An 8,281-nucleotide genomic window follows, 5' to 3' on the forward strand; every position below is an offset into this window, starting at 1 on the left:
TAATGAAATATGACGCAAGTCTCAATTTATATTCTTTGTTGTTCTTAGGGTGGAGGGGGGGGGGGAGGTGGGCCTTCATGATTTCTTCTTATGAGAAAAATGAATTTTTGGGGAAGAACAAGACAACGGGTCCCATAAAATCTTTCATTTGACATTTTGCTTTAACCATTTATGTGAATACACAGTGATTACATTCGGAAGCCAGCATTAGATTTCCCTGCGGTGTGTTTGTTGATACTAAATTACATTTGTCATTTAATTTTGATGTAACAGTTAAAATTTCCCATGGACAAATTTTATTCCAGCTTTGATGAGTCATCTCCCTCGCCCCAACCCTATGGATCCACCACCCCTGGTACCCCAGGGTATGCTGGGGAGCCCCAGTCGCCGGGGCAGGGACCGTACACCCCAGCCACGCCCAACAGCTCATCCGGGATGTACGGGAGTGAGTCCACCTACTCCCCGTACGGACAGACGCAGACGCCGTCCCCGGGAAGTTACCAGCGTGAGTTTGATAGGAGAATAGGATAATGACTAGGCATTCAAAAAGTTCTTTGTTTGCAGTAACCCAACTAACCATATAAAGAAAAAAAATGCAACCAAATAAAATGTGCAGAACGACACTTAATTTACTGTCAATAACTGGGATATACTCATTTGATTTGCTAGTTCATTACGATTAACTTGCACGCAGAATAAAAGTACACAATTTTTCCTGCGCACGCGCAGCATCTCCCTACGCACGCAATCACGCAAATAGGCGTCCATTTCCTCTTTTACCTTCGCCTGCCGCTGTAAACAGACGTTAGCGAAGTACACTCCCACTTTGCTTTTTTAAAGTACCGTTGTTTGACTTATTTATCCTTATATTTACTGCCTAATTCAGTCCTTTGCCTTTCGGCTTTAGATTGATTTCATTTATATCGCTCGGCGCGGAGCCTTCGTGTTATTTATTCACATTTTCCAAAAATAAACTTTGATAGGATAATGATTAGGCATTCAAAAAAACTTCTCTGTTTGCAGTAACCCAACTAACCATATAAAGAAAAAAAAATGCAACCAAATGAAAATGTGCAGAATGACACTTATTTTCATACACTCTTCTACATTTGATATCACTCCAGACAAAGTTGATTAAAATTTGGGGAAAAAAAGTGTGGGAGAGCATCGCCCATATTTCAAGGATGAGAAAAATTTCCAAATGAAAATAGATCTAGGAGCCCTTTCACATTATACCTTCAATTTAAAGAAGAAAAAAGTGAAAACTAGAAACAGACCCTAATTTTCCCATCCAATATGGAAACAAATAGGCCTTATGAAGATATTGATTAGCGTTAACGATTGTTGTGGTGATGATAACGGCGACGATGCTGATGATGGTGATGTTGATGATGAATGATGAGTTATGATGATGAGCTATGATGATGATGACGATGATGCTGATGACGATGATGCTGATGACGATGATGATGATGATTAGAATGATGATGAAGTGACGACGATGATGATTTTGATGAATGATGATGATGATGTTTAAGGGACAAGGATGCCAATGCTGTTTATGATGCTGTTTTTGTTAGTAGTCTGGTGTTGATGAATACAGAGAGCTGAATCAATATTAACACCATGATAATCTTCTTTCCTTACAGCCACGCCCAGTCCATCAAGCAGCTTCCAGCCTGCCCCGAGCCCCGGTTCTTACCAAGCCACCCCGTCCCCATCGGGCACCTACCACACCCCATCACCCGGGAGCTACCAGGGCAATCCGAGCCCTCTGGGGTACTCTGCCAACACCCCCATGGCCCCGTCGCCCCTGGGGTACAACCCCCAGACACCAGGGGGCGACATCATGCACCCCTCCCAGATCGACTGGCACACCCCTGAGATTATGGTGAGGATCAAGGATTCCCATGACGACCCATCGCTCATCTTCAAGGAGGGTGTCATCAGAAGCGTCCAGGTGAGAAATGTACTAGTATACAAATGATACGCAGATGTGAGTGCATCGGTAGGTTATGGGAGCATGAGGTAACAATAGAACTGTAATAAACCCACAAGGAGCAGCTGAGTGTGTTTAGACTAGTTTCCATAGTTAACGCATGCTCACTAGTCCCACTGATGTACGAGCAAACCTGTGTATTATTTGTTTTATAGAATGGTAGAATTTTTTGCGAAAACATCTTTTGTTTTCAATCGTGCATTAGTAATTACTGGATGCTTGGCAAATTTACCGGTTGCATGGCTGGTCATGCGTCAGTTATTACTTATGCATGGTTGCCTTTCTGTAATATTTCTTTTTAAATGTGATGTGACAATAAGTGTATTGTGTAGTAATCTTTAAATGATATCGTGATAACATCTATATCATGTAATAACTTGACAGCTTATAAAATACATGAGGGCGACGGGCAATTTTGTCCTCGTGACAGCCGCAATCGCTCCTAAAATTTCCTCACTAACACAAAAATGCATATGTGGGATAGAGCATTAATATTGCTTAGAAATATACCCGACATTTGATGGAATTCAGTGCTTCTTTCACTTATTCCTCGACAACTACCCATTTTTTCCAGACTCATTTGGCACATATTTTTTTTAAATGTATACATGTATATCCCTGAATGGTCATTTATTTGATTCTATTCAAACTCATTTTGAGATTGTTACCAAAACTGGCATTTATCTTTAAAAGGACATTTCATTGTGTACTACATTCTTTTGAAAGTTGCCTAATAATGAATTTGAATGATTTTTGTCCCTATCAGGGTCCACTGTGTTCAGTGTACCTTCCAGACGGCGAAGACAGAGTAGTTACAGTGAAAGCAGTTCATCTTGAGCCTGTCATGCCAAGTAAAACGGACAGAGTAAGTTACCTTGAATCTACATTTCCGGGGGCCCGTCTTACAAAGATTTGGGATTGATCCGATCAATCACAACTATGGACGGCCAGCAACGTCAACATCTATTACGCATGTCTGTTCAAAATATTTTCTAGCTGTGATGTATATTCATGCATTCGTTGTTTTCTTGAAAATTCACTGCGCTTCTCTTTGCATACGAAGGACGTTGTGCAAGTTTGTCGTAGAAAAAAAATTATAACACTGATTGATTTCCATAGAGTTACAATTGCTCGGATCAATCATAACTCTTTGTAAGACGGGCCCTGAAGTCAGGTTTAACTTAGACCATGGTCTAACTCTGTGCTAAAATTATGGGAAGCCAAAAGTGTCAACATTTTTACTAAGTTGTATGTTTCTTATATTTACTGTGCTCTTTCCTGATTCTTCAATGGTGAAGACAATCATCTTTTTATACTTCCAGGGGGCTGTTCATAAAGCTGTTTATAAGTTAAGAGCAACTTTAAGAACGACTGGTGAACCTTGTGGTAAATGGCTCTCCATACTTAAACCACAACAAACAACAAGAAATGATCACCAGTTGTTCTTAAAGTCGCTCTTAACTTATAAACAGCTTTATGAAACGGCCCCCTGGACAATTATGAATGATTTTAGAGCCAAATGAGCTGAAATATGATATCTATACTGTTGGTGATGCATGTAACAATTGGCTATCCATACTTAAACCACAACTTTAAACCTGAGTTTAAGTTAAACCCGACTTCAGAATACGGGCCATTGACTTTATATAGATTAAAATCAAACTCAAGTTGCGATTGGTCTAACGGCCGCCGCACACCTTATGATCGGTGTGTGACCCGATTTTGGAATGAAACGTAGTAGAATTCGATTGCTTATATTGAGACATGGAGTATCTTACTGTGTAATGTTCTTATTCATTGTGCGAATACCCATGCCTAAATCTGCGTGTATGCTGTCATCCTTATTAGAATAAAAGCTAATTCAATATCCTATCATTATGACGTCATAGCAATCGTAAGATTGGGTATGATTCGAAACTAATTTGGCCTTTACTCCAAATGCAGTGTTCCAATCATCCAAAATTGTTGTGTTCATATTCTTTCAGTTAATTTGAACCTCAAATAAAAAGATACTTTTCATTCGCATTTTTAGAAAATGAGCTAAGTGCGGTTTGTTTCTAAATTGGATCATGGGCCAGTCCTAAGGGGTGCGGTGGCCGTACGATTCAAGATTATCTTATTAGTCCATGAATGCAAGCATACAAAGAAATTTAGTATCCAATGGCTGGCAAATGCATACATACACAAACGATGGAAGATACTGCAATATGTCATGACAATGCAACACTACATGTACGTGTAAATGAAATAACTTAATAACTTTCCGCAAAATTTCAATACACCTGGAAATTCTGAATTCATAATTCATGAGTGTGGTGATTAAACGACTGCATGCTGGAACCGTCCCATTCTGTGATGCAGTATATAATCATGAAATATGCGTTTTGAAATCAGTAATCGTACAAAATAATTCCTGTGCCTGAGGCAGCCTAAAAACACACAATTTAGAATAATCGCAAATTGAGTCTGATATGTAACTGTCCTAATCTCCTTGTGAAATGTGGTCCAGTTGTGTTGACAACCATGAAATAAATTTGAAGACTCAAGGGATATAGTTAAGACCGGCCTCAAATCCCCATTTTGCCGGCTTTGGCCACAGCTGGGATTATTTACAAGATAATTGATCAATTACATTATTTGCATTTTTTGAGTAATTGTTATTATAACTGAAGTTTTGAAAGGGAATACATTCAATTACTTTACAATATACTTACTTTGCATTTTTTGAGTAATTGCAATTATTACTGAAGTTTTGAAAGGGAAAGTAATTGTAATTGAAAAGATTGTAATTGACCTCAATTACTGCCAGTTACTTTTAATAACATTCAATTACTTAATTCATGATTTAATTTCATGACCATTTTCATTTCAACTGCTTCAGCATCAAAGAGTTTAATAGGCAGAATCTGTGCTATTTAACATTAACCTTCATCATGTCATTTTCTCTGTTACTTAGAATTATGTTGAAATTGGTGGTACTATACTATGTACAGAATAAACATTTGTTTCTTGTATGAATTTTCTAGAAAGTAATTAGAATTATAATTGAAAAAAGTAATTTAATTGACAAGTAATTGTGCGTTAATATTTCTTCAAATGCGTAATTGTAATTGAAAAAAAATTAATAGAGCCCAAACCTGGCCCTGGCCCCGGTCTTGTCCCTGAGTCACGTGTACAAAGTCTTTGAGAGATGGTTTACTCTAGCGGCCTTATGACACAGAACTACCTGTCATGACTACGTCCCTGCATCATTCTTTGTATGGATTAATAATTTTTTGTTTTGCTTCTATCTCTCTCTCTCTCTCTTTCTGCATCTTTCTCTGTCACCGTGTCTGTATGTCATCCTCACCCTTTCTCTATCACTCTGTCTGCCTTTCTCCATCGTTCTTCCTATCTTGACATTAATATTAATTTTCAAGTTTACTGGGTGAATCATAATATCCGTGAATATTATGATTCAACCAGTAAACTTGAAAATTAATTTGTTATAAATCTTTTACTGGAATTTTGTGAAAATTGTAAAATTGAGACAGTTCTTTGTAGTCATGACATTTCCCCAACCACTGTTGGCTTCATCAGGCCATTGATATATACATATATCTCATATATATTTATATGTCATTTTATTTTTCTATATCTCTGTCTCCCTCTCTAGGTGAAGGTGATAATGGGTGACGACCGTGACAGCACCGGAACCCTCATCAACATTGACGCTGAAGACGGGATCGTCAAGATGGACCTGGGCGCGGCCGATATCAAAATCCTGCAGCTCAAAATGCTTGCTAAACTCTATAAATAAACTTTCTTTATTATTGTTTATTCATTGTACCTGGGAGCTTTTCATGACAGGACTTGTCTGACATTTTTTCTGACGGTTACCATAGTAACGGTGCTTCTCAGAAAATCAAAATCAAGGAAAGTCTTGCAGGTCTTACAACATGTCTGACAAAAACGTTGATGAAACGTTCGTCTGAGCGTTTTACGAAAGAACTTGTCAAATGTTGCATCCGACAAGTCCTCTTTTATCCAACAGTTACCATGGTAACAGTGCTCCTCAGCCAATCAAAATCAAGGAAAGGTGTCAGAACTGACTACTTGTCAGACAACAATATATTGATGAAATGCTCCCTTAGGCCCTTTCTAAAAAGTATTATGATCTTTTAATCAATCTATTTGATATATGGGGCCTAATCATAAAGAATAACTTTGCCATTATGTTAACTACCATGGTAACAGGGCTCAGCAGCCAATCACAACCAAGTTTTCTATGGTAGTTACAATAATGGTAACTTGAGTTTTATTTTCATTTGGTTGAATGCCAATTCATCCAATTGCCAACTTGTCTACTCTCATGCAAGAGCCGTGGTGTAGTTGTTCTGACTCTCGCCTTGTAAACAGAGGGTCGTGTGTTCGAATCCCACCGCCGCCTGGCGTCCTTTGGCAAGGCGTTAATCCACACTTTGCCACTCTCGACCCAGGTGCTAAATGGGTACCCGGTAGGATGTGAAAGTCATTGTAGCTTGTCCAGTACTGTTTGCGCCTCACAGGCGACTGACTGGAATACTCCTTATAGAGTGGAGGATGTGCACACATTGTGTTCGGGAATGACTGATTAAATCCGATGATCGGGGTAGTAGTATATCTGTAAAGCGCTTAGACACGTTGTTCCGATATATTAAGTGCTATATAAGAGCAGATTATCATTATTATTATTATTATTATTATTTGGTCTTCAATCAGTTCGTCCAATATCCACATTGTCTAATTGCCAGTTGGTCCAATAGCTATTTAGTCTACATACCATTAGATCTGATAAGACTAAGTGTCCATTGGGCAAAATAAATAAAAATTAAACAAATATTAGACCAACTGGTCATGAGACAAAATAGTCACAGACAAACTTTTGATGAGACGAAGTGATGATTTGACCAAATGGTTGTTAGATGAAATGTTGATGGACAGAATGGCATTAGAATAAATGAAAGTAGACCATGTGGTGAGTGGACGAGTTGGCAATTTAGCGGTAAATTGACACTAATTGTAAATCCAAATGAAATCGACCCTTGGACTTGTTAGGGTTGACAAGGTAAAAATTTATCCCTATTGCTCAAATTTGCAACAAGCAGTAATTTTCAATTTGATATGCTCTTACTAAGAAACGTTGTGATGGACTGAATTGAATGACTTCAAATGAAGAATTTTGTTTTTTTTTATACATTCATACTTAGAAAAAAAGGAAATATAAGAATTTAACTTGAGTCAAAGTGAATAATTACAATATTTAACAGTTCATTTATAAGGGTCTATGTATTAACCAATGTTTAATTTACTCTGTGAAAAGAAGCCTGATTAACTATTGGCAATCCAATGTGATATGAATACATGTACATCATGTGAGGTTTTGAGATTTTGTGTTCTCAAGTTACTAAAGCATGGTTAGGGATATGGTAACCATTTATGTGATGAGAATAACAGATTGAGAATCTTTGAAGACATTGAAAACAGTTCATCTTCTGAAACACCTGTTCTTGATTTCCTTGAAAATTTCTTGGAAGAAACCTTGAGCACTCTACAGAGTGGATCTGGTGCGATATTTTTGTGGTCGATCTTTCTTTTCATTTGAAGCCACGGTATATTACTATGTCGCTTCTTTCGAATTATGTTGTGGATTGATTTTGAGTTGTATATAATACGAATTGTATGTTCTGATTATTTGTTGTTTCTTTGCCCAGGCCTTAAAATGTAGATTGCTTGTAACAGTAACCTGACCAATCAAAATACCACAAGCCTTGTGTTATATTTATATTCAAATTTAAAGGTCAAGTCCACCTCAGAAAAATGTTGATTTGAATCAATAGAGAAAAATCAGACAAGCACAATGCTGAAAATTTCATCAAAATCGGATGTAAAATAAGAAAGTTATGACATTTCAAACTTTCGCTTATTTTCAACAAAATAGTTATATGAACGAGCCAGTTACATCCAAATGAGAGAGTCGATGATGTCACTCACTCACTATTTCTTTTGTTTTTTATTGTTTGAATTATACAAAATTTCAATTTTTACAAATTTGACGATTAGGACCTCCTTGCCTGAAGCACAAAATGTTAAAATAATGGAATTCCATGTGTTCAGGGAGGAATGGAACGTCATTTCACATGACAATGACGAGAAAATAAAAATATTTATTTTATATAATAAAATACAAAAGAAATAGTGAGTGAGTGATGTCATCAACTCTCTCATTTGGATGTAACTGGCTCGTTCATATAACTATTTTGT

General features: G+C 37.4%; 1 protein-coding gene across 1 annotated transcript in view; it reads left to right on the plus strand.

Moving 5' to 3' along the window:
• The window catches only part of LOC121416858 (transcription elongation factor SPT5-like), a 33,412-nt gene extending 26,194 nt beyond the window's left edge, over positions 1-7,218 (plus strand). The window contains exons 21-24 of the mRNA XM_041610379.1: positions 306-505; positions 1,650-1,960; positions 2,766-2,864; positions 5,655-7,218. Of these exons, the coding sequence (XP_041466313.1) occupies positions 306-505; positions 1,650-1,960; positions 2,766-2,864; positions 5,655-5,798 (754 nt within the window). The 3' untranslated portion in view covers positions 5,799-7,218. The remainder of the gene's footprint in view (positions 1-305; positions 506-1,649; positions 1,961-2,765; positions 2,865-5,654) is intronic.
• Positions 7,219-8,281: the final 1,063 nt, after the last annotated feature.

This window comes from Lytechinus variegatus, chromosome 6, assembly GCF_018143015.1.
Source record: "Lytechinus variegatus isolate NC3 chromosome 6, Lvar_3.0, whole genome shotgun sequence".
Classification (NCBI taxonomy): Eukaryota; Metazoa; Echinodermata; class Echinoidea; order Temnopleuroida; family Toxopneustidae; genus Lytechinus; species Lytechinus variegatus.